Raw genomic sequence first — 26751 nt, 5'->3', positions numbered from 1 at the left:
CTCCAAAATCACTTGCCCAAAAAAGCAATATTCCTAGCAACGATGTTCCCAATAGCCATGCCACCTTTTTCCCTAAAAAAAGAAGCTGTCTCCCACCTAACCAAATGAATCCCTTTTTACCCTCATCACACCCTTCCCAAAAAAATATCTCTCATCAGTTTCTCAATCTTTCTCACAATGCTAACCGGAATTTTGAAAAGGGACAGGAAATAAATAGGAACAAACCCTAATACGGATTGTACCAACGTATACCTTCCCCCCTTAGACAACAAAGCTCGCTTCCATCCCTCCAATCTTTTTCCAATTTTGATAAGAACAGATCCCCAAAAAGACACCAATCTAGGATCTCCTCCCAACAGGCAGCCCCAAATATTTGGGAGGAAATGAATCAATTGAACATCCCAACATAGCCACCACCCTATGCACATGGCTATCGTCCAAATTAATACCCACAACACTACTCTTGTTAAGATTGACCTTGAGGCTCGACACTTTCAAAAATTCTCAAAATCTTTAACAAACTCTCCACCTTACTTTTCTCTTTTGATGAGAAGAATATAGTATCATTCGCAAATTGTAAATGAGTAACAAAACTTCTTAGCACCCTAATCAAAAAAATTCCACTTTTATGACGTCATATCATCACTGATGTGATGAGAGTGAGCATTTCAAAAACCGAATTTGACGGTGACATGTCACACATGCATCAAAATAGTCATTGCAATTTTACAATGATGCAATGAATAGCTCATTCAATGTCAATATAAAGTAATAGCAACATTGCTGTGATGAACTTTCAGAGGAAAAATATAAAGTATGAACCTATAAATATTCATTAAAATTGGGAAAAATATATATATATAGTTGAAATGAAAAATATCAATAAATAATGGGTACTTGCGTTGATCATGTTGCATGAGGGTTTGCCAAAATATCAATAAATAATGGGTACATATCAATAACAAAACTTTTTGTTTTGTTTTTCTTCTGGGGATATAATTGCTTATTCTACAATTATTGTACTGATTTAATTATCACCTACTCTGTCAAAAATGTCCTCTAAATGAATGTTATCTTAAGACTTTAATCATCTATATATGCAATTAGATCATTATTAATCAGGATTTGCACTCCATCACCCTCAACTCCAATTATAAAAATAAAAAAAAATAAAAAGAAAGGAAAATTATAAGCATCCTTAATTACTGAAAATTTATCAAAGGTCACATAAAAAGATTAGAAAAGAAAAGATTAATACTAATGGGGGTTAGAGTTTAATATAGAACTAGAAGAAAAGAGAAAGGAAAAAAAAATTGCATTGTTATAACGTCATCAATCCATCAAGATCCATCAAAAAGTAAACACACATGTACACGCACAGACAAGCATACATGCATAAGCCTTCCCATTTGAGCAGGTAATCTTCCAGATTAAAGTACATATAGTTCCAAAAGCCTTCTCATTTGAGCAGGTAGTCTTCCGGATTCAACGGATTTGTAAGTCCTCCAAGCACCTGCATCATTTAAAATTGATTTCATTGATTGCCAAATCTAACCAAATCTGCCCAACAACAGTATAGTAAAAAGTCAACACAACCAAATTATTTGATAGTTCCAACTCCTCAAACTCCTGATAAATGATCTAGAATAGGAGGAAAACACTAATTGGAGATAGCATCTCCAATTAATCATTAAAACCACCAAATGATGCATAATCCCAAAAGTAGTTCCAAGTTGGCATTAATTTGTTGGAAACAAACTTGAAGCTCAAACAAATTCACAGCTCCATCAATAAAAGGATGAGTCGTGTACCCAAAAAAAATTGGGGCAATGGTACCTTGGAATTCCCCCGCTAATGCAGGCAATAAGTTCAAAAGGAGTAAAATTATATTAGTGATGCTGTTCGTTATAGCACAAAGCATCCAAGAAACAAGACTCCTAGCAATAGTTGAACCAACAAAAATAATTGCAAAAAACAAAACAAATATCATTTTCTAACCCTTGGGGGCAAAAACGCATTTGTTTGCTGCTGCATGGGCAAGTGAGGGCTCCACAATTGAGACGACTTATCTTCTGTAAGAAAACATATAAGAAACTTGCATACCATTTGTATTTCTTCATTATTACTTATGAAGCAGAAGTTAGATTATTTCAATTAGAACTCAATAAATTACCTAATCAAGTATATCTATGTACTTGGTAGAGGTCATTGCAGAATTGTAGGAAACGATCCTGTCAAGAAAGAAAGGTACTCCCAAGTGTCAATTAGCCATTCAATGACATAATAGTGTAGTTATACTGAACCACAAAGGATGATCAACAAATGTGCATAAAAAAACAAACACAATCCAGAAAAGACATTCAAACGTTAAATATTAGGTTCTCAAACCAGTCTCCAGTGCTAAAATCAAAGTCTCCAGCCTCCAAGTTAAAGCCTGCTTCCACAAGCCTCAGAGCAACATCTTTCCCCACATGTTCTCTCTGCACCTCTAAGGAGCACCAAATGATTGCCTTACGTAACAATGTGCTGATATGCATTACTGCACATGTGAATACAATTTTGTTACTTTCACAACTTACAAACATCAGCTTATATCCACATGAGGAAGCTGAGATATCCATCTGGAGATCAAAAGACGAAAATTAGCATGCAAGATACAAAAATTTAGATGACAGAATGTTAATAGAGATTTTAAGCAAGCAGGTATTACTGGAAGCCTGGCTGGAGAAGTTGGGACCTCCATCTAATTAGGTAGTCTTTGGATATTGGATTTGTGATTTTTTAATCTTTCCCATGCCTTTTATTTTCCCAATATAAAACAATATAAAGCCATCTACAAATCCAAGATCCAAACACAACCTCAAGAAACAAAATCTTAGTTATCAAATCAACAATCGCGAATTGAAATCCTATTTGTTGCAAATCAAGAAACGTAATATTCAGCATAAACGATAAATATGTATATATATATATATGTTAAACAATTCATAAATACTATAAAGAATGAAATAAAATGATTATGAGGCCATATTATAAGATAAAATTTTACAAGGGCTTGATGACATAGTCTAATTGTGAAGGCACTTGGCTTCACCACAAGAGATGTGGTTCCAAATCCCACCAACCATAGTTTTTTATACGTTTTGAATAAGAGATGGTAGTTGAGAACCCTATTGTTTAAACAGAAGACAATGTAAATGGAATCTTGCAAACTTGTTATTTGAGGGGGAAATTATGGAACCATTGAATCCAACTAATCTGACCAATAGCTTTGACCTTGAACATACTTACAGGATTTAGTTTGACATGTTTTCTCATCAAGAAAAGGTTCAGAGCGTAACTACCTAGATCCTATTTAATCCTTCAATCACCAAATTAGCAACACATTATGCATGGAAGTTGGTTATTTTCACATAAAAGAAGTTGCATTCTGACAATTAAGAAATAGAGCAAATTACATTGACACCCCTTGAAGTTTGGTTCAATTACTACCCACCCCCTGACATTTTGGAAATTATATTCCCATCCCTGTGGTTAATAGTCTCATTACACAAACCCCCCTACTTATATAAAAGGTAACAACTCCTAGTAGAAAAATAGAGGAAATTACATTAAAAAAAAAAAAGTTAAGGAAATGAGAAAAAAAAGAGAAAGTAAAGCAAAGCAAAAAAAGAGATAGTGCATGAGTTCAATGTCTTCATTCCGTCTAAATAATTACAATGACAGGGGGGTTAGTGTAATTTCCCAAACGTCAAGGGGTGACATGTATTAAACCCAAACCTCAGAGGGTGTAAGTGTAATTTACCCAAAAAAATAAATAAATAATTCCAAATTTGCTGGGTCAGGTATTAATGCATATACCTATACCAAATAAATGTTGTATGTATTACGAAACAAAGAAGCAAGAAACATCAAAACAAAGAGGATTGGACAGGTATTAATACATACATCAGGTTGCTGTAGTTGTAGCTGATGATATTCCTCAATACTACTACCAGCCCTCTCAAAAACTTCTAGCAATACCATAGCCAACTTCATAATTGTCTTCTTGTTGTGAATTCGAGTTAATTTCTCATGTTCAACTTGATCCATAAGGTTGATCTCCTCGTTAATTAGAGACACACATTGATTTCTAAGACATTCATGAATTGTCATACTTCCATTTAAACCAGCACCATCTTTTCCATGGAATGTGATGGGAACCAAAACCTTTTCTCGAGCCACAATCAGCAAGACAGCCAACTCAATGAGTTTTCCTTCCATGGCATAATGGTAAGCAAACTCTTCAACATCCTTGGTGAACCCTGCAACCAACTTGTTCATGGCCAAAGCCTCACTCTGCAACAAGTAATTGAAGAAGAAAATTATATTAGCTCGTTCATCAACTTCAAAATAAAAACCAAGCATATGTAGCATGGGGTCTAATTAATAATTCTTTGCTGAAAAACAAACCATTGTCGGAAGACAAAGTGTTACTGTCAAGTCAAAAGCAGATTGTTCTCCACTCATACAGCATATATAGAGTAGTTCTGCACAATCAGTACAATAAATTTCAAAATAAATAAATTTATTAATAAAAGGAAAAATCAAAGTGAAGGAGAAAAAAAAACATTGCCAAAATAGGAAGAATAAGCACTATGTAAATCTTTTACCATTCTATTTTATTATTTTTATTTTGTACCTCACTTTACACTACAGCTTCTTTTTTGAGGAAAATGGTCCCCTTTGATTCGTATCTCTGTTTTAGTTTCCTTGTATCAGCTTTATGCTATTTATTTTTCCGAATATTTTATGTCATGTATCTCTTGTTTTAAGATGTAGGTTATGTTGACATCTCTGGTTTATGAGAAGCAAGAGAATTTACGAATCATGATGAAAATGCAAGGGCTTGTCATCCCATCCAGAACAAACAAGAATACATATATATATATATATATATATATCATTTTTCATTTTTTGCATTGTCTGGAGAGTAAGATTTGAGGCCATCCCTTCAAACATCCACTCATTAGGGTTTTGAAAATTAGGGAAAACAAACAAATTGGCTTTGAAAAATAGGGACAACAAAGGAAAATAGAGAAATTGAGCGAGAGAGAGAGGACCCATACCTGATCTCAGGGCTGTTTGAAGATAGGCGAACTGGTAATAGCAGAAAAATGGTGATGGTGGTGCTGTTAGGTGCGAAAATAGAGAGCAACCATGTAAGGAGTATTGGAAAACAAATACAAAGATTGAGAGAGAGAGAGAGAGAGAGAGAAACAGAGAGAAAATACATACGTAACAATGGAGGCCGTTCGACTTCTCGAAGTGCCGTTGATGCTTGGTCGAAGAAGCGAAGCAGGTGACTGCGATGACGGAGGAGAAGCAACTTTGGTGACTGCAATCAAGTAGGAGAATCGATGGTGACATGTATATGAGGAGTGGTGCGCGGGAGTGGTGCACGGTATAAAGAGTTTGAACAATTTCACTCTGTTGATATTGGACAGTTTTTTCCCTACAAAACTATTGGTCGGTATTTACCTTCAATTTAGTTCAATAACACCAAAACAGCGTAGTTTTATTATCTGCAACCAAAATATTTTAGTCGCTAAAATTTTTTTCATTCCCGCTTTGTTTTTGGTCTTCCCTCTTCGACTTTTGCCTACCAAATTTCAATTTTGGTCACAGAAAATTATATTTTGGCAACTAAAATATATTAGTCGGCAAAACTCCAACCCTTTGCCTACCCAATTTTTATTTAGTCGCCAAATAAAAACTTTTTGTAACTAAATAAAAGTTAGTCAGCAAAATTGGTCGGGAAAAATGTAATTTCTTGTAGTGAGTAGCCAAACAAAAAAAATATAACATTGCAACTTGACTTCAAATGTAAACATTTAATTGTTACAATAAAAAATAAATGAGCTAAAATAAGATGTTTTTGAAAGTAGATATTTGGCGAACATCTTTCTTTAGGCAAACATATTGCTGAACCAAGCCTTCAACAAAACTTATAGTGAAAATTTTCCTACTGTTAGGCAAACATCTTTCTTTCTAAACAGAATCAAGTATAGTCACGAGTCATTCAAAATATGCACCTTTACAGTCTAATAGAAAATACAAATTAAATTCAAGAACTGAGATGAAGAGAAGCTAGTTCAAAACTACATTCAGATGGGTAAGCCTAGAAACATTTCTCAGAATCAAAACCAGAAAACCTGAAAAGAAAATAGCAACTGGGATGATAAACACAAGGAACAGACCTGTAATATATGTAAATCTGGATCTATCTCAAAGCCAACACATAACTCGAAATACATATAATTGTCCTCAATCTTAAACAAAAAACAAAGAATGGCGCACAAATTCCATGATTGTCATAGAAAGTGACACATATCGGATAACAAAGACTTGTTCTACAGTATGTTCATAACATTAATGCCAATACAGCAATTTTGAGTATGTATAACACAACTAACCAAACCAAGCCTTGTGTAATGTGTCCTCAATCAAAAAAAACAAATCTTTAAAGATGCTTATGATTTCCACTAGGTCTTCATACACAAGCCTCAATAAAGCTTCAACACAGCCCTAACCCTAAGCATAATAACCCAGCTAAAATAAAAAAGAAGAAAAGCTTTTATATGTCTCAGCAACAAAATTTCCAAAGTTACGTCTCAGCAACAAAATCTCCAAAGTTACTTGATAGCGCAAAATTATTGAAACAAGGTTATTTTTGCAATCATGTAATAATATATAAGTTCAAGCAATTAAGTATAAATATATCAATCTAAAGTGCATGAATCACAATAAGAACCCTCGCGTCTAGAACAATAGTTTCTTTTCCTTTTCTCACAAATTCAGATTTCAAAATAGTTTTCAACAATTATTCTTAGCATCATTTCCTATGCCAATCAAAATAAATAAACAAATAAAAAGGTTCATGCTTTCTTCTCTCCGTGTCATCCTTCTAGTGTCGTTTTAATAACGCATTATTATACTTGAGAAGGCGTTGTGGACGACTCTTTGGCACAAAAAAAAATTGTCCCGTTTGGTGCCTAAACTCCACCAAGTTCAAGCTCACCTAATTTTTTGACCATCTGAGCATTATAAATTGCACCAATTTAGTCTTTTAGCAAGCCCACGAAATTGTCAGCAAGAGCAATCCGCACAAATAGAGGCCTCACATTCCGAATGCTAACCAAAGGTCTCCATACTCCATTTACGTCAACGGTTGCTTCCATGCACCAAGCTCGCCACAAGCAAGGTACTCGCCCCAATTGAGGTTCATTGTCAAGGCAACTAGCCACAACACCATGCACCAACGCCACAACCAAAAGAAGTGCAACAATATAATTCAGATAGTTCTCACCAGCATGGATTTCTAGTCAACCCTAGACAATTCATAGAATATGCCTCCACAAGAAGGGCTAGCTCCGAAGTTCCTCTGCACCAACACAACAACATGAGTCACTATGTTCCAATCCTTCTCCAACCATTTCCCTATAAAATTGACGAGCTCTTGACTTGTTGCCCTTCATATAGTGGCTGGCAATTAGTGTCTCATAAATATATGCAGATGGTGGTATCGATCGATCCTTCATAACCTTAAGATATTTTTCTGCCTCCTCAAATTTTCCACATTGGCAAAGGCAACTAATCAAAGATGCAAAAACCAGTGAACCAGGAGAGAGTGATCTATATTCCATTTCATAGTATAGCTTGAGAACTTCCTGAATGTTTCCTTCTTTGGCATAGCCAGCAATAAGCCGAGAATATGTAACCTGGTCAGGTTCAAACCCTTTATCTAACAGATTAGTTAACATCTCATTAGCCTGCCTGGTGCCCCTGGTTTGACAGAGCTTTCCAACCATTTCGTTGAAAGCCAAACAACTAGGAACAAAATTCATCTCCATTGTTTTCTCACAGAAGTTTACACTTTCTTCTAATCTTCCCACATGTGAGCAACCCATGATGAGATGATCAAAAGTCTCGCTGAATGGCTTCAAACCCAAATTTTTCATGTCCTGCATCAAGCAAATCGCACCATCAATCCTTCCCTCCATACAATATGCCTTTATAAATGAAGTGTATACAAAAGGATTTGCATGAAAACCTCTTTTGAGCATTTCCTCATAAACATCCCATGCAGAATCTAAACTCCCAAGCTTAACCCTAGCATATACAATCATAGAATAAGAAACAGTATCAAGAATCATGTTTTTTTGCAGCATCCTCTTCAACAATACCATTCCTTCATCAACTCGTCTCTCGTCCAAGATCCTAAAGACCAAACTAGTGTTAACAATCACTGTAGGAGAGCAACTCTTCCCATGAATTCTATCCAACATGTCAATAGTTTCTTGCAACTTACCTTCCTTGCACAATGCACTGATCATTATTCTGACTGTTACACTATTTGGGGATGTTCTTTTTTGGATCATATGCTCATAGATTTTCCAAACCATACTTGTCTGATTAGATTTTTGAACTACATTGATCAGTGTGTTGTAACTAATGACACTTAAAGTGAACCCATGTTCATTCAAGTATTGACAAACATCGAAGCCAGTGTCTATCATCCTCAGCTTGGCATAAGTTTGAACCAACAGATCAAACACCAATGGAATAGAATTACAACTTTTGTAACTATTAAGAAGAGAATCAACAACTGAGAATCGCGAAGAATTGCAAGAAATGCTTTTCTTCATAACTGATTCGAGCAAAGTTCGAGCATCCCTGATGAGTTTTGCTCGGACTAATATGTGAATTACAATACAGTAACTGGAAGTCTCATGTTTAAAATGCTTTTGCTGAGCTGACCAGTGGAAGAAACCCAAGGTACACTTTGCATCAATTGGTTCCTTCAGTTGTAGTAGTACTTTTTCAACCATTGAATTGCTTAACTCAACAGAACTATACCTTCTACTAAGCGCGTCCCAATTAAGGCCTTTCCGCAATGAATCACAGATGGAGTTCACAGTTCCATTTAGTTCTTCTGGTAGAGTGTGAATGGATTGAACGTCTGCCGGCAATTGGCGAGTGCAAAGGTTGCGCTGGGCAGAACTGGTGATTGAATTGGAAGCTAAAGATGGAATGATGCGAAGCCAATTTTGCCTCATGGATTCAGAACCAAAAACAGAGAAGTAAGGAGAGTTGTACATAATTCGATGGGGAGAATGCATAAGTAGCAGAGTTATCATACACTCCCAATAGAGAATGCAATCCAGTCGGAACTCCACAAAAGTACACTACTGAAAACCATCAAACAGATCACCTGCAACTTGCAATTCGCTCACAGTCAAACCATACCAACAGTCATAAATATAATTGAAAAAAATAATAACAATAATAAGGCCATTCAAGAACTAAACAATAGAGCAAAGGCTTAATACTTTTATTGTTTTACAACTCTACACTTCCTTCCCAGATAATATATAATATTATAAATAAAAATAAGCATGGTCAGCGACTAAACAAGATTACATTCATTGGCAGCCATACCTAATCAATTCCATGAATTATTCGAGAAGATATAATTCTAATAGCTTTAAGCAAATCTGGATCAGAATTAGAAATGTGCACTAAGGACCATATAGTTCATAAACATACCCATTGAAGCAAATAATGAAGTTGCAACAACAACCGAATGTGTTTTCGTTGAGACAAAGCTGAAAATGCTTTCAGTTTGACAGTGTAAACGAAGTCCCATTTCATTTTTTTGGCTCCCCAAGTCCTGGGTTGATACAACCTACTTTTGGGTTTATAATCTACAAAAATATCCTAGAACTTTCATAAACCAAAACAATATGCCTGAACCATTGGAAAACTAATAGAATGTACCAAGTCAATCCTTGTAACCACGCTTTGAATAGAGCAGGCTCTACTACTAAATGTTTGAACACTCTAGCAGAAGAAGATTTAGACAATTTGAAAGCAGATAGATGATTATTGTACTTTACAAGTTATACATTCCTGTCATTATTATATCTCGCTAATGAAGGAAAATTAAATGAATAGAGAACAACTGCCCTGGCAATTTTAGTAAGCAACACACAATGCCAATTTTAGAAAGCAACTTACAATCATAAAGCAATTTCAATCCATGAGTTTGTGTATTTTCTCTTGGACACCAGTGACTCCCATTTGTATCTGTATAATTGTGTGAAGCAATATCTGAAAATTAAAACAATCATCTAGTCAGAACTAAAGTTTAAAGAATATTCTGCATTGGCTAATCAACAATTCAAAATCCTCCAGAGCAATTTGCTAACCACTCAGGTATAATCTAGCGTGGCCTCTATGCTTTCTCTTTTCTTTTCTTTTTTTTAAATTTATTTGTAATTTTAGGGCTGATCACTTTTTTAGACATAATAAATAAAGATTGATAAATACAATTAATTGAATAGAGATGTAAACAAGCACATTTATGTTCAACAACTAAATTAACAAGGTGCAGTTGTACGATAGAATCCACATAAAATTCACTTCAGTGAAATTTCACTGATTAGATAAAAACTATAATAAATATAAATAAATAAAAAATTAGTTCTCTACAGTGAAATTTCACTATGGTTTTATAAAAATAATTCCACTAACCTTCAACACAATGCCACCACTACCACTAACATCACCATCACCATCACCATCACCATCACCATCATCTCTAACTACCATAATAAAAACACTACTAGAAAACAACCTTTCATCTTCGGGTTTGAGAGTAGTAGGAAGCAAAATCATTTTTTGAATGACCAAATCACAATCCAATATGCCATTTCCCATCTCCCACTTTAAGATAGGCTATTCAGTGTGTACATGAGCAACATTTCACAACATGCCAGAAATCTATGACAACAAATCACTTAAAACCAGAAATCAATCGTTTATATGTTTTTTCATCAGGTTTAAGCCCCATTTTCAACATTTCATCATGCATTTTCATGGCTTTCCTCAATTCCTTTTCCTGGCAAAGCACACTGATCATAATTGAAAAACTATCACCGCTCAGCAATTTTCGAGTTCTCATGTAATCAAATACCTTAACTGCTTCTTCAACCCTCCTTTCTTTCAACAGCCCATTGAGAAGTACATTATATGTTGTTACATCCAAAATACCATTTAGTTTCTCCATCTTATTATGCAATGCAATAGCTGAATCAATCCGTCTACTAGCGCAGTAATGTTTCACCAATGAGCAGCAGCATGAAGAATCCGGAAGTAACCCTTTCTCTAAAATTGCATTCAAAAGCTGCTCCGCTTCTCTCCATCTATGTTTAGCACATTGAGAAGTTATAAAAATAGACAATTCTAATGCACAAGGACTAAATCCTCTCCCAATTATATCTTTTAACAATCCATTAATTTCCTCTGACGGTTCTTCCTTGCAAAGAACATTTACAAATGCATTATAACAACTGCTATTTGCTTTGATATCCCTTTCTAACATTTCACGGTATATCCCAATTGCTTCCTTCACTCTTCCTTCCTTAGAAAATGCCCTTAGCATGCATCCATAAGAAGTACGCTGTAATTCAATCATCCCATCACAAGCTCTCTTGAAAAACATATCCATCGCATATGTCCTTCCCAATTCAGAAAGCTTTTGAATGATCAAATCACAATCCGATAATGGAAGCTTTGGAAGCAACCCCTTCTCCATCATAGAATCCATTGCCATTTCAATCGCTTTATTATCCCCATATTTACAAGCCCCGTCAAGAATTGAGCTATAAGTACCAAAACCCGAATCAAGTTTTCTATTGCACATCTCATTTAAGAGATCAAAAGCAGCTCTAAAGTTTCCTATTTTACTGTAACAATCAATAGTCAGATTATATATCACAGAATTATTCATACCCATGTCTAAAACCCTAACAATTCTCTCAAATTTCCCATCTTTACATAGAATATGAGCAATTATAGACCATGTAAACCTATCCGGTAAAATCCCATTACGGAGCATACTACCATAAAAACACCATGCCAATCTAATCTCATTCTTCAATTGCAAAGCATCAAACAACACATTACAGCTATGAATTGAGACAACATATCCATAACCAACGCTCTTCCTATAAACCTCCAAAGCTTGCAAGAAAAAACCCTTATTACAATAGCATTCAAGAACAGAACCCAATACAGGGGACTGAGAATCCGTACCTCTACACGCATGAATCGCTGAATCAACGATTTGGGTTGGTGGGTAGGTCTGAATCAACGAATCCAAGATGGGTTTTGACTGCAAAGCGAGGCTGGAACAGATTAGGATCTGGTTCAGCTTGCTTAGGGTTTTGAGATCTGGTTTAAACCCTAGGTTTGTTCTTGCCCAATTGAAGAAGGTGAGAGAGAGTTGTGGGTGGGATTGGGTTCTGTGGAGGATATGGAGGAAGAGAGGTGGAGTGAGGATTGAGGAGGAGAGGTTGAGGGTGCTGAGGAGTGGAGCCCAATTGCGTCTCTGCAAGAGGGTGGAGGAGATTTGGGAGATGAGTTGGGATTGTTTGAATTGAGTTCTCCAATTGAGAGAAGTTGATTGTGGTGTTGATGTGGAAAATGATTTGAGGAAAAGATGGGGTTTGCGAAGTGGCATTGGAGTTGAGAATGAGATGGGTATGGTGTTGGATTTTGGATGTTCAACAATGCTGCACAAGGAGGTACGAGTGTGTGGCCATGGCAAAGACCTTTGCTATGCGATGAAACATAATGGAAAATGATACAGTAACTGAAAACATTAGGAAATTTTATATAAAAATAATTCATATATCAAATTTGTTGGAATTATGTAGGTTAGGGCTGTTCGCGGATCGGTTTTGTGTTGTTTGTGGTTTGGTTTTGACTCATCCACACTTATGTGGTTTGAGAAAAAATCAAACCGTAACTGCCTGTAGTGCGGTTTGTGGTTTATGTGGATAAGGTTTGCGTATATGAGGGCGGTTTGTGGTTTAGATTTTTTTTCTTTAAAAATTAACTTTTGAACTTTTTTTTTCTATTTTGTAAATATTTATTTCGAGTCATTTTTTTTCAATTTTCTAAAATGTTTCAACATTAATAATTAATAAATTAAAAACAGCAAAATCCCATTTTTGAACCTTATTTATTCCCTTTCTTTCAATTCTCTATGCAATCAAACTGGGTGTACTATCACAATAGTGGAAACATCCAATTACCAATTGATGAATATAGCAAGAGAAAGGAACAAGTTTACATTGATACAATGGGGGAGTAATATGAACAATGTGAAATAGATAGGATAGAATAGATAGATCTAGATAATGAACGAACGGTCCATGTTTTTTTTTCAAAATAAAAAATAAAAAATTATATTTGGCTAAGTGCGGGCGGGTTGTAACGGGTGCGGTTCAAAACCGCAACCCATCCGCAATCCAAAAATCTTATATATTTCAAACCGCACCATACCCTATTCAATTTGCGAAACCGCCCATACATGTGCGGTTCGGTTCGGATAGGGCTGATTGTGCGAGTTGGATAACTATGTCCAATCCTAATGTTGGATATTTGCTCGGACTATTAGTGTTACCTTTATCAATTACAATTATCATAATTATCTATCAATGTGTTAATTAACATTCACTTGATGAATGTAATCTTACTGAATTTTATAATACACTCTTAAAAAATAATAAAAATAAATATATGTATCATACACTCTTAAAAAATAATAAAAATAAATATATGTATCATATGTTTAAATAATTATATACATATATATATATATATATATATATATATATATTTTGTCATCACTTATTATAATATTGTTTATGTTATTAGAGATTAACTAATTACCTGTAAATGCTTAAATTTACAACAGCCAAACAACAAAGGCAACCTCACTTAATTTATAAATTATACTACAATATGGAAAATTTTAATATACACACTCTTTAAAAAAATGCATATTATATGCATTTTTAATTATGTTATTTTTTTTAGTTATGACAAATTTTTTTTAATTATAATATTATTTTATTTATAACTTATGAGATCTTTAATTATATCTCATGTTATATTTAACATGACATTTTTTTTTAATTATGAGTCAAAAAGTATGAAATTATATTATTTTTTTCTTTAATTATAAATTTCATATAATACACCTCTTTTAAGAATTGTATATCATAGTGTTTCTCCTAAAATATTGTATGTTACCCATACGCATTCAACGCATTTAACAACTTTCTTGTCCTTTCTTAATTTGCCTTGTGACCTCTCACTCTCTCTTAGCACCCACCATTGTCACAACCACCGTCACCCTCTCATCTCTTCCAAATCCCCATCAATAACGACCCTACCACCTTCTTCCTCACCCACTACCACCACCTCATTCCTCTTTTCTATTACAACCTCCACCACTACCTCCTCCTTTCTTCTTTCCTCTCTTCTCCCAACCCCAATCCCAACCCTAACCCTAACTCCAATCACCAACATCCCTTTCACATAGCTCTTTTTAATTCTATCCCCTATGTTCCCATTGTAGCTATTCCCCTCTAATACTGACTATAAACCTCAAATTTGTTGGGAAAAACTACTTACATTACATAATTTCACATTGCATATCGCAAAATTATGAGATGAACAAAACAAATCTTCAACTGTATTTTCATTGGTTATGCATAAAATAGTAGTGCATATAGATGTCTTGTGCACAAGTCTAATATTTCAGATATACACAAGAATACTATCATGGAATCTAGAAGTGCATCTTTCTTTGAAGATGTATTTCCGTGTCGTCCCCAAGACAGGGTTCCGAGTTCCATGAAAGAAATAGATGATTATGAAGACGATCACATAGATGATCACATGGATGATCAAGCAGCTGATCAAATAACTGATCAAGTAGATGATCAAGCTGATGAAGTAGATGAGCCAAGAAGGAGTAAAAAGGCTAAAACCACAAAGTCTTTTGGTCCAGACTTCTTGACTTATATGTTAAAGGGAGAACCTCGAACGTTCCATGAAGCTGTGACTTCACCTGAAAGTCCTTTATGAAAAGAAGCAATTAAGAGTGAGATTGACTCCATCTTACAGAACTATACTTGGGAGTTGATTGATCTACCCCCAGGCAGTAAGGCCTTGGGGAGTAAGTGGATCTTTCGAAGAAAGATGAAAACGGATGGGTCAATTGACAAATATAAAGCTCGGCTAGTTATCAAAGGATACAGACAGCGAGAAGGCCTGGATTACTTTGATACGTATTCACCTGTGACAAGGATTACATCCATTCGCATGGTGATTGCAATAGCAGCTTTACGTGGTTTAGAAATACATCAGATGGATGTAAAGACAGCTTTCTTAAATGAAGATTTAGATGAAGAAATCTACATGGAGCAACTCGAGGGGTTTTCAGCTCTAGGAAAAAGTAAGAAAGTCTGTAAGCTTGTCAAGTCATTGTATGGTTTGAAGCAAGCTCCCAAACAATGGCATGAGAAGTTTGACAATGCTATGTTGTCAAATGGGTTTCGAATCAATGAGTATGATAAGTGTATATATGTTAAAGACACTGACAAAGGTTATGTCATTTTGTGTCTATACGTTGATGACATACTCATTGTTGGTAGCAATGATGAAATGATTAAAGCTACCAAAAGATTGTTAAACTCTAAGTTTGACATGAAGGATATGGGCCTTGCAGATGTCATTCTGGGTGTTAAGATCACCAGAACATCTGGTGGTATTGTATTTTCTCAAGCTCATTATGTTAATAAGATACTTGAGAAATTTGGAAAGTTAGATACAATTATGTTTAGGACACCGGTAGACTTAAGTCTATATTTGACCAAGAATAATGGTGAAAGTGTCTCTCAACTAGAATATTCTCGGATCATTAGGAGTTTGATGTATCTGATGAGTTGTATAAGGCCGGATATCGCCTACGCTGTTAGTAGGCTGAGTAGATACACGAGTAATCCTAATGTTACTCATTGGAAGGGCATTATGCGGGTGTTGGGGTATATCCGTTACACCCTGGATTATGGGCTGCATTATACCAGATACCCAGCGGTACTTGAAGGGTATAGTGACGCAAATTGGATATCTGATATAAAAGATTCCAAATCCACTAGTGGTTATGTGTTTACCCTCGGAGGGGCAGCCGTGTCTTGGAAATCTGCTAAGCAAACGTGTATCTCGAGATCAACGATGGAATTTGAGTTTATTGCTTTAGATAAAGCAACTGAAGAAGCTGAATGGCTTCGCCAGTTTGTTGAGGATATTCCACGTTGGCCGAAACCTGTGCCAGCTAACAGTATTCATTGCGATAGCCAATCAGCGATTGGTCGGGCACAGAGTAATATATATAATGGAAAGTCTAGACATATCTGTCGTAGATATAATTCCATACGACAACTACTCTCAAATGGAGTTGTCTCTCTAGACTATGTCAAGTCTAAGGACAACATTGCGGATCCGCTAATTAAAAGGTTAACTCGAGAGTTAGTAGAAAAGTCGTCAAGAGGAATGGGGTTAAGACCTTTAGTAAAGGTTACCTGAACGGAAAACCCAACCTAGTTGACTGGAGATCCCAAGATCTAGGTTCAAAGGGACAACCTAACTTCGTGTAACGGGTGAGTCACTGAAGAGGTAAATCCTCTTGCCCATTCCTTTATACAATGATGCCCTGTGGGGTGGAAGGTTAAGCTAATGCTTTTAATGACCTTAGTGATGTGGTATAATGAAATACCGTATCTAGGTCACCTATGTGAGTGCGAAGTGGGGCCGCTTCTTTAAGAATTACCAAGGCCGAATTCTTTAAAAACACTCACAGAACCAGGCTAGTGTTCCAGGGCCATACCGGACACACCAGTGAGAACAAGAATAATGGTTAGACTAACTCCTGTGTGAGGTCTATTGTCTCGGTTTACATAAACGGCAGAACAGTTCAAGACATCACGTTCACTGGTCAGCCAGTAAATCCGATAGGCTTTCACTACGAAAGGTTCAAGGCCAACAGCTACCTTTTCTGATGCAGGGTTAGTCTATGTGCTCTCTCTCTTTCCGAGTCTTTGTTGATAAACGTTGAGCGTTTGCTGTATTCGGTCAATTTTTATTCATGTGGGGGATTGTTGGAGAAAAATGGTTGAATAAGAAATTGCCTCATAAATGTGTATATAACTCACACATTTAAGGCTCATCAGTTTTACAAAATTGATTGGGCAGTTTTGCTAGCATTAGTTACCAGCCTTGATGGCTAGAGGCTCCTCCCCTCTCCCCCATGGTGTATAAAAGGAGGCCCTATTCCTTGAAAAGAGATATAGAATTTTTCCTTGACATCCATACACTGTCAGTCTACTTCTCCTATAATTTTCTTCCTGAAAGAGAGTGCTGCCGTTGTCCGTTCGCTAAGCTAATCAGAAGGTGCTTCTGTTGTAGCTGGTAAAAACCGTCGTATCCTGGAAAGTAGACGCCGGCGTACCTCCAGCACCCAACGGTGAGGCACCGAATCTATTTTAAGGGGACTGTGGTATCACACAAGTTTCGGTTTTCTTCCTTTAACCATTTTATATTTTATCTGTATTTTATTCAGCATGTTATTTTTCCTGGGATTGAAGGTTTGTTTTGTTTATCTCATAATTTTGCGATTTGTAATGTGAAATTATGTAATGTGAGTAGTTTTTCCCAACAAGTTCGGACCTATCCTAACCCGCTTGGGTGTAGGTACCGCCACTTTTGCAAGACACCCCCACATTCGTAAGTATTTATATGAAGGCTTGTGACCTTTCCACAACTCATATGGAGTCTTGTCCACTTTCTTCCGTGGTATTCTATTAAGAATATAATTCGCGGAGAGAATTGCTTCCCCCCATAAGTTCTGTGGTAACCCAGAACTTATCAACATTGCATTCATAATCTCTTTCAGCGTCCTGTTCTTCCGCTCAGCAACACCATTTGACTGAGGCGAATAAGGCGCTGTGGTTTGGTGAATAATCCCAAATTGAGCACAAGTCTCGGCAAACGGGGATTCATACTTACCACCATGATCATTTCTCAATGCCTTGATTTTCCGGCTTAATTGATTCTCAACTTCATTCTTAAAAAGAATAAATTTATCAATAGCCTTGTCTTTGCTTTTAAGCAAATACACATAACAGTATTTAGTGCAATCATCAACAAAAGTGATGAAGTACTTGTTGCCACCACGTGATTGTACAACTTTCAAGTCACACACATCACTATGCACTAAACCTAAAGGCTGGGTACTTCTTTCAATAGAATGAAAAGAAGACCTTGTCAATTTTGCTTCTACACAAGTTTCACACTTGTGTTGTGGATTAATCTTGAAAGATGGTATGTGATCTAACTTGATTAATCTACGTAAAGAGTCAAAATTTACATGACCCAATCTACTATGTCATAAATTAGGGGACTCAAGCATATAAGCAAAAGAAAAAGCTTTCTCATTAATCTTAGGGATAAGTGTCATTACATTCAATTTAAACATACCACCTGACATATATCCCTTCTCCACATAGACCCCGCCCTTGGTCAACACGACCTTGTCTGATTCAAACACCATGTGGAAGCCATACTTGCTTAGGAAAGATCCCGAGACAAGGTTCTTATGAATGTCCGACACAAAAAGGACATCGTTCAAAGTCAGTTCTTTTCCTGAAGTCATCTTCAGGATCACCTTACCTTTACCCTCAACAGCTGAGGTTGCAGAGTTTCCCATAAACAACTTCTCCCCGTTTGAAATCAGTTCGAAAGTTGTGAACATTCTCTTCTCTGCACAAATATGGCGAGTGGCCCCAGTGTCCACCTACCACTCCCTCAGGTTTGACCCCACCATGTTCACTTCTGACACGACGGCTAACAGATGCATGTCGTCCACACCGTGTGACAATTCCTCCATTTCAGCCATATGTGCCCGGTTTTTGTGTTGGGGAGGGTTTTTCCTGTAAGGCTTCTTCTTCAGACAATCAACTGCCCGATGCCCGTCACTTCCACAGTTGAAGCATTCGCCATCGAACCTAAAAGTAGACTCCTTTGGCTTATAGGTTGGCCTTTTGGAGATTCCTCCTCTAGCCCCCAACTTTGAGCTTTTGCCTGTCGGTGGTTTTTTCCTCGCCCCCGAGGACTCGCCATGCTTAACCATGTTGGCTTTGACAGTGGAGGTACTCCCTCCTTTCTTCCTGTTGTCCTCTTCAATCCGGAGCCTGACAACGAGCTCTTCGACTGTCATCTCCTTTCGTTTGTGCTTCAAGTAGTTCTTGAAGTCTTTCCAGCCGTTAGGCAGCTTCTCAATCAAAGCAGCTGCCTGGAATGACTCACTTAGGATCATCCCTTCTGCATGTATCTCGTGCAGAATCACTTGGAACTCTTGGACTTGACTCAGGACAGTTTTAGAGTCCACCATCTTGAAGTCCAGGAACCGACCGACAATAAATTTCTTTACCCCAGCATCCTCGGTCTTGTACTTTTTGTCCAAGGCATCCCACAACTCCTTAGTCGATTTCTTGGCATAGAACATGTTGAAAAGCGGATCCGCCATGCCGTTCAGAATGTAATTCCGGCATAAGAAGTCTGCTTGTTTCCAAGCGTCCAGAGCCATGAGCTTTTGTTTATTTTGCTCATTTTCCTCTACGGCTGGTACATCTTCACTCAGAAACCTCGCAAGGCTTAGAATAGTCAAATAAAACAGCATCTTCTGCTGCCATCTTTTGAAAATTCACTCCCGTGAACTTCTCCGGCTGCTCGTGATGATTGAGCGGTCCTTCCGGAACAGCCGGAGTAACAACAGGAGGATTGACCACAGAGGTCACAGCAGGGGTTGGCAAGCCAGTCGCCCCGGGGTTCGGATCCCCACCAACATTAGCAGCAGCAGTAGCAGCATCAGAGACAGTTGCCATTTCGTTGGGTCTATTTTAAGCTTGTTAGGAAAAAATACTCACATTACATAATTTCACATTACATATCGCAAAATTATGAGATGAACAAAACAAATCTTCAATCCCAGGAAAAATAACATGCTGAATAAAATACAGATAAAATATAAAATGGTTAAAGGAAGGAAACCGAAACCTGTGTGATACTACAGTCTCCTTAAAATAGATTCGCCGCCTCACCGTTGGGTGCTAGAGGTACGCCGGCGTCTACTTCCCAAGATACGACGGTTTTTACCAGCTACAACAGAAGCACCTTCTGATTAACTTAGCGAACGGACAACAGCATCACTCTCTCTCAGGAAGAAAATTATAGGAGAAGTAGACTGACAGTGTATGGATGTCAAGGAAAAATTCTATATCTCTTTTCATGGAATAGGGCCTCCTTTTATAGACCATGGGGGAGAGGGGAAGAGCCTCTAGCCATCAAGGCTGGCAACTAATGCTAGCAAAACTGCCCAATCAATTTTGTAAAACTGATGAGCCTTAAATGTGTGAGTTATATACACATTTATGAGGCAATTTCTTATTCAACCATTTTTCTCCAACAAAATTATCAACGGACCCATCATCACTACCATAAACCAACTACCATTGTCCAACAACTTTTAGCCATTATATTTTAGTGTTTGCTAACCCATTCTACTGACTTCAACATGGGATGATTGATCCAAAATATGGTCGAATCTCGACCCCAACAAAAACTCAAAAGTGTATTAGTGATTGGAGGTTGTAAGGGAGAGGGTTTTTGTGATAGATGTGACTGGAGACAGTATATGGAAGATGGAAGGAGAGGAGTTTCGTGCTAAGAAAGAGAAATAGAAGGAGAAAGAGATGGTCGATAGTGTGTTTTGTGGGTAGGAGGAGACAATGGATGGTGTAGGTTGTGGATTTCCAATGGTGATGGGTGTTTGTGAGTCGGAGGCAGAGGGACACAAAGAGAGTTGTAATCACATGAGGCATATGGAAGTAAACAATTACAAATGTGACTACAAGTGATTGATTTGGCATTTTTTTTCATCTAAACCAACTGATTCACGGGACAACCGTGAAAAAGTTATTTCCAATTTATTATAATATTAATTGTGATTTAATTATAACATTTTGTAATTATTATTTTATGACTGAAAAGGTCTTTTAACTCTTTTTTAGGTCTGTTTGAGAATTGATTATTTTTATTGATTTTTTTTCACTTTTATATAAAAAAAAAATGGTACATAAAATAGAGAAAAGTGATATTGTAACTTATAGTGACTTTTAAATTTTTTAGCCACAAACTCAAGTATCCAAATGAAACCTTAATTGTGATTTATCTTGATGTTTCAATTATAACTGAAGTGGGTATGTATAGTAAGACACCAAAATATATACAAAAAAAATATTTCGAGGAATAAAATATTATAAGTATGGTAAGACTCAAAGTATATACAAAAAGATATTTCAACGAGAGAAAATATTTAAAATATATACTATATACAAGTTATAAAATTTTCTAGTTTTAATAATGTGATAGTTTTGAGGAGTATCTTTTCACCAAAAATATTTCATCATAAATAAAATATTATTCACAAGTTACAGTGATATATGTATATATAACCGTTTGGTGTAGCTGTTAAAACAACTTATAGATTATAGCTTAACAGATTATAGATTATGATTTTAATCAGAAGTTGTTAATCTGTTTGGTGCAGCTGTTGAATTATAGATTTAAGTTGCTGTGTTTGTTAAATAAGCTGTGAAGTAACTTTTTCAATTAATTTTTATTTTTTGTTTGTCTACATTTCTCATAAAAAATAATAATAATAATCTATAGTCCATTTGAGTCTTTTTCTATTTTTAAAAAAATAAAAAATAAAAAAATTTAAGAGTATAACCATAAATTAACATGTCCACAGCAGAAACTGATAATCAGAAGCAAGGGGTGAGCAGTTTCTTAGAATCAACTTTTTTGAGTTAAAATAAGCTGTTAGAATCAGAAGCTGTTTGAAATAAGTTTAACCAAACAGTCCAAAATAACTTTTTCAAAGCTAAAAGCCATAAGTTGGCTCTGAAAAGCTGAAACAAACACCTCCATTGAGAGATGAAGTGATTTTTTCAACCAAAAAAAAATATATTCAACCAAAAAAAATGTAAAAATGCTTGAGTGGTAAAGGAAAAAAATTAAAGTCACAAGTGATGGTGATATTTTCAACCAAAAAAACATATAAATGTTGTGATATTTTCAACCAAAAAAAATATAAATGTAAAATAAAAAATATAAATGTAAAATAATTTTTTTTTAAATAAAAAAATAAATTGACAGCTGTGGGATTTGAACCCACGCCCTTTCGGACCAGAGCCTAAATCTGGCGCCTTAGACCACTCGGCCAAACTGTCGCATTGAAAACTTTTCTGATAGTTTTTATTATTATACAAACGTTTTTTTTAATTAAACTATTTAAGTATATTTGGTACAAAAGAAACAGAGGCCTCCTTTACTCGGTCTCTGTTTTCTCTCACTTTTCTTGCAAGTTCTCGGAAGCCAAACAGCGCTCGCTTGCCAGATAACAATGGTGTGTGAAAAGTGTAAGTCCTTCCTCCACCTCCTTTTCTTTCGAATCTCATACTCATATGCTGATTTACGAACATATATCTAGTGATATATATATATGTATATATATTTATATTTATTTGTGTATATGTGTGTATCGTAATTGAATTGTGATTTTGATGGTGATTGTAGGTGAGAAGAAGTTGACGAAGGTGATAGTCCCGGACAAGTGGAAGGCCGGAGCCAGCAACACCACCGAAGGCGGTGGCCGCAAGATCAACGAGAACAAACTCCTCTCCAAGAAAAACAGGTCTTTCTCTCTCTAGAAATCTTTTGCACTATCGATTGATCAATTGATTTGCGATTCGCGATTCACTCGTGTAATGTTCGGTATGCTTTTGTGATTTTGCGTTATTGATTTTGTATGCGAAGAAAGTAGGCTAATTTGAAGTATTTGAGCCCTAATCTGACTAAACCCTACTTTTTATAAAACAATAAAATTTGAAGTACTGCCTTAATTCCTTGTATTTTACAGAGATTGTGTTGGTGCTCTAACTAATCTGCTTCTATTTCATGCCAATTTAGTGCAATTTGTTTGATTTTGATTATTTGATGCTTGTTTGCTAATGAATTGTGCTTCCAAAGGTGGTAAATTTTGAATTTTTTTAACCTAAATGTCGATTTCTGGATTAGCAATTTTCATCTTTTCCTTTGCCTAATGAACTTGTTCCGTTGGCCAAAAAATATGTTCATTAATCGCATTTGTTTTTTTTTTTTTTTTGGAAAAATTGAAAGAAATAATAATTTGAAGGAAGATGACTAAACTAGAGAGCATTGTTGGAGTGTACATTAACGTTATGTTTGGATCATTGATTTGGACACAAATTTGTTTGGTTTTATCACTTTTCCTTTTTCATTTCCTATCCGAATCCATGATTCAAACACAGTCCAAAGAAATAGACTTCTGGGTAGATATTTTTTAGAGAGTATGGTTGGAGATGCTCTTAAAGACTCCAGCACCGACGATCACTGTTGTTGAAAGTTCACTGGATACAAGTATGCAACCAACAATGGATGTTGAAAAATATTTTATAGTTACTAATCAAAAAATAAAATAAATGGTTGCTCTCTTCGTTTAGCCTGGTTGTATTAGAACAGCGGTAAATAGTAATGATGTTCAAAGAAATTTTTTTAAAAAAAAAAGTAGCTATAGATAAATAAAAAAAATTATCATCGTTTGGGAAGTATTTGCATTTCCTCAGCTTTGACTGTGGGAGGAAGTGCCTATTTCTGCTCAAAATTATGTTGCCATAAAAAATTCTCTAAAACATAGGTAATGGCTAGTTGAATAAAAAGACAGCCTTGCCCTCTGTAATATAAAACAAATTTTCTTGTGGTGCCAACCATCTCAATCTCTCCCCATGCACTCGTCTACAGATTTGGAAAATCTGTTATAATCTGTAACTATTCAAGAAGACCATGATCACCAAATCCTCATCCATGATATTTTCATCATATAACAAACAATTTTACTTTTTGAAATGCCCTTGGGCAAATTGCAATGGGTAATGAAAAACTTGGGCATGTTATTATATGGTGAAAGACTGAAAAAATCATTATTCTTGTCCTATTCAATATTATATATTGGGAAATCTTGCAATCTCTAGTGTAAATTGGTTAATACTGTTTCAAGATTAAAATAGAAACACAAATGGATGTGAAACATGAGCAAGCAAGGGTATGATTCTGCTATTCTTAGTGTGCATTCCATTGATTCAAAAATTTATATGCTTAGCAGATGGACTCCATATGGAAATACCAAGTGCACAATCTGCAAGCAGCAAGTACACCAAGAGGCTAAGTACTGTCACACCTGTGCTTACTCGAAAGGTAAGTGATCGGAGATTCTAATTCTCATTTTTGTTATTATTTTATTGGTCGTTTCATGCATTTATCACTTTTTTTACTTTCTGAAATTATCTGATGTGGGTCACGTTGTGCAGGGGTATGTGCGATGTGTGGTAAGCAAGTCCTTGATACCAAATTTTACAAACAAAGCAATGTATGATATGGAGAAGATGGATGTGTTCTACTTGCTATTGCATTTCTTACTAATCTCATTACTCATAACTAGCACTACTGTAAAAATATTTTGCACTCTATGTTGAATGAGAGCCCACAGATTTTATTGAGACAAGTATTAACAATCATGTTCTGTATTTGTGTGCTTAGTAGCCTAGTAGGTTCCTTTGTGATCAATGAAATTGGCTAGTCATGGCTCAATGCAGTTTCCCTCATTTGTCTTTGAGCTCCTTTGTAGAATATGGTGCTTTTGGTTTTTTGTTTTCATCCTCCGCTCAATAGGCTTTTTATACACTAAAAAACAAGAATTGATTAAAGTTCATTTGAAACGATCTTAAGCTTAAATGCATTTTAAAACTCATAAAATTTTCAAGCAAATTTCAGTAATCTACTCCTCAATTTGATTTGGTTCGTAATAAGTTTTTGAAAACTTTAGATTTCAACCATAGAAACAAACAAATATAACCAGAGGGAGATAAGAACTTGAGCATGTACATGCTGTCAGATTGGATCACTACAAAGAACAAATAATTAAAACCCCCAAAACTTAAACATCAAAATCAGTCGGTTTCATTGATCAAACAACATTGATTTTCATGAACTTTCATTGACTTGTTGAGTGTCTAGAATTCCAATCTCAATTTCCTCTGTTCTTCCAAGGACCTGAATGCAATTGTTCAATATCCCATATCATTATTATGCTGTTGAAGAATCTAAAAAATCTCAAAAGACAACATAAAGGAGAAGCGGCTCGGATCCTCTGTACTCAAATCCTATACCCAATGCACACCTAGTCACACAATTGTCTTGAGATTTTAGTGTTTCAGGATTTTCACTATATCATATGATTGAGAGTACATAAGATACATAGAAACAATAAGTTTGAGTACAAAAGATCCTCGAAATGAGTAGAGTTGACAAGTAGCCTTTCTCCCACCAAATTATACATTCTAGTAAAGAGTGATTCCTCAAATTCAGAGAAATCCAGTTCAAGTTCTTTGTTACTTTCCTCTGAAACACACAATCCAATACCATCATGGACAATTAGATGTGTGTTTTACTTTGTGGAACAAGCATACCTTATAGCAACCAATATATTACAATATTAAAAAGGTAGAAAGAAAGAAGTCACGCCTAGTGATTTATATTACATTTCAAGTCCCAAAACTAGATTAAGAAACAATTTTAAATTCATTCTTTTGGAAAGAAAAATATCAAGTTGAACAGGCAAAAATACAACTTAGGGTTGGTTTGGGATGTTCTAAAAAAGTGCACTTTTTAACTTATTGGTGGGTTTGGGTTGGGTTTGGGTTGGGTTTGATGTGATGTGTTAGAGAGGTGATGTGATTTAAATAAGATGATGTGACTTAAATAAGATAGTGACTTTTTGACTTTTTGACTTATTTAGTACATGCCAAACTAGCCCTTAGAATAATAAATGGTGGTTACAAACGTGTTGAACTAAGCCAAGATTTGGATTGTTCAAGCTAGGCTTGATTATTAAACGAACATAAAAATTTAGTTCAAATTTATTTATTTATTTAGCAAATAATTAGGGCTCAAAAACGTGTCAAGCTCAAACTATTCATGAACAAATAATTAGGGCTATAAGGTATGCTTGTTCAAAATTTATGAACAAAATTGGGACTATTCATGAACAAAATTTAGTTCAAATTTATTCATTTACCAAATAATTAGGGCTAAAAAACGTGCCAAACTCAAACTATTCATGAACAACTTGACTCGTTTGTAGTTTTAGATTCATGTGCACGCCCACAACCTTTAAGACAAGAAAACCAATTGACATATTAGAACATAAGTGGCCACATAGCTGCCTTTAGGTGAAAGCGTTGCAATAGCATTTTAGTGGTGTTTTTTACGACTAAAAAAATTACAACCACTTTAGTCTCTATTTGATGGGGATCTAGGAGAGGCAAATTGGATATAATTCTAAATTTTGACATAATTTGCACAAAGTGACTACCCTCAAATTCAAATCCACAATCTCAAGATTAGTAGGCTGAGTTTTAATAACTGAACCAATGGCCTTTAAAATGCCAGGCCATTAAAAACTAAAATTTACGTAGTATTTAGATTTCGAATTTGTGGAGAGAAAGAAAAGAGAAAAAGAAAAATGAAATAATGAAAGCATTTTTTCTAATTTTTTCTTATTAATTTAAGATTCTAAACAGAGTCTAAAATACTAGAATAACATACAACATCTCGTGAAACCAAATGTCTTCAAGAGAAAAGAAGAGCTAAAAC

At 35.6% G+C, this 26751-nt stretch overlaps 3 protein-coding genes and 1 non-coding gene across 16 annotated transcripts; 1 reads left to right on the top strand and 3 right to left on the bottom strand.

Annotated features, from left to right (window-relative positions):
- Positions 1–1298: 1298 nt before the first annotated feature.
- On the bottom strand, positions 1299–12703 carry LOC114322928 (Tetratricopeptide repeat (TPR)-like superfamily protein). Of its 13 annotated transcripts, XM_082888183.1 has the most exons (11): positions 12139–12702; positions 10060–10152; positions 5278–5345; positions 5109–5139; positions 4453–4529; positions 3949–4338; positions 2580–2621; positions 2389–2486; positions 2174–2231; positions 1999–2072; positions 1299–1513 (listed from the first exon to the last, which is right to left on the bottom strand). In XM_082888183.1, exons 1-9 carry the CDS (start codon positions 12563–12565, stop codon positions 2174–2176), a joined length of 1284 nt encoding a protein of 427 aa, XP_082744309.1. In that variant the 5' UTR covers positions 12566–12702; the 3' UTR covers positions 1299–1513; positions 1999–2072. The 13 variants fall into 13 exon arrangements, with proteins under 13 accessions (XP_082744309.1, XP_082744303.1, XP_082744306.1 ...); XM_082888177.1 differs by having other exon boundaries at positions 2389–2621; XM_082888180.1 differs by having other exon boundaries at positions 1999–2069; positions 2389–2621.
- On the bottom strand, positions 6693–9179 carry LOC145788615 (Pentatricopeptide repeat (PPR) superfamily protein). Its single transcript, XM_082888174.1, has one exon. It carries the CDS (start codon positions 9177–9179, stop codon positions 7407–7409), a length of 1773 nt encoding a protein of 590 aa, XP_082744300.1. The 3' UTR covers positions 6693–7406.
- Positions 12704–22170: 9467 nt separating the features above from the next.
- TRNAL-UAG (transfer RNA leucine (anticodon UAG)) lies at positions 22171–22250 on the bottom strand. The gene has a single exon. It is a non-coding gene; the product is annotated as a tRNA-Leu (tRNA).
- A 49-nt stretch (positions 22251–22299) lies between these two features.
- LOC114322930 (postsynaptic protein-like protein) lies at positions 22300–24701 on the top strand. Its single transcript, XM_028270396.2, has 4 exons — positions 22300–22439; positions 22597–22714; positions 24203–24294; positions 24408–24701. The coding sequence occupies exons 1-4, from the start codon at positions 22424–22426 to the stop codon at positions 24470–24472; spliced, it is 291 nt and encodes a 96-aa protein (XP_028126197.1). The 5' UTR covers positions 22300–22423; the 3' UTR covers positions 24473–24701.
- Positions 24702–26751: the final 2050 nt, after the last annotated feature.

This window comes from Camellia sinensis, chromosome 9, assembly GCF_055761805.1.
Source record: "Camellia sinensis isolate YWXY chromosome 9, ASM5576180v1, whole genome shotgun sequence".
NCBI classification, from domain to species: domain Eukaryota; kingdom Viridiplantae; phylum Streptophyta; class Magnoliopsida; order Ericales; family Theaceae; genus Camellia; species Camellia sinensis.
Note: the sequence above shows the minus strand (reverse complement) of the source record. Positions and strands in the feature narration are given on the sequence as shown.

Coding starts and splice junctions, on each gene's coding strand:
- LOC114322930 (XM_028270396.2), top strand. Junction 22,715..24,202: donor CTCCTCTCCAAGAAAAACAG/GTCTTTCTCTCT, acceptor TATGCTTAGCAG/ATGGACTCCATATGGAAATA. Junction 24,295..24,407: donor CACCTGTGCTTACTCGAAAG/GTAAGTGATCGG, acceptor CACGTTGTGCAG/GGGTATGTGCGATGTGTGGT.
- LOC114322928 (XM_082888175.1), bottom strand. CDS start 12,565: ATGCCACTTCGCAAACCCCATCTTTTCCTCAAATCATTTTCCACATCA.
- LOC145788615 (XM_082888174.1), bottom strand. CDS start 9,179: ATGATAACTCTGCTACTTATGCATTCTCCCCATCGAATTATGTACAAC.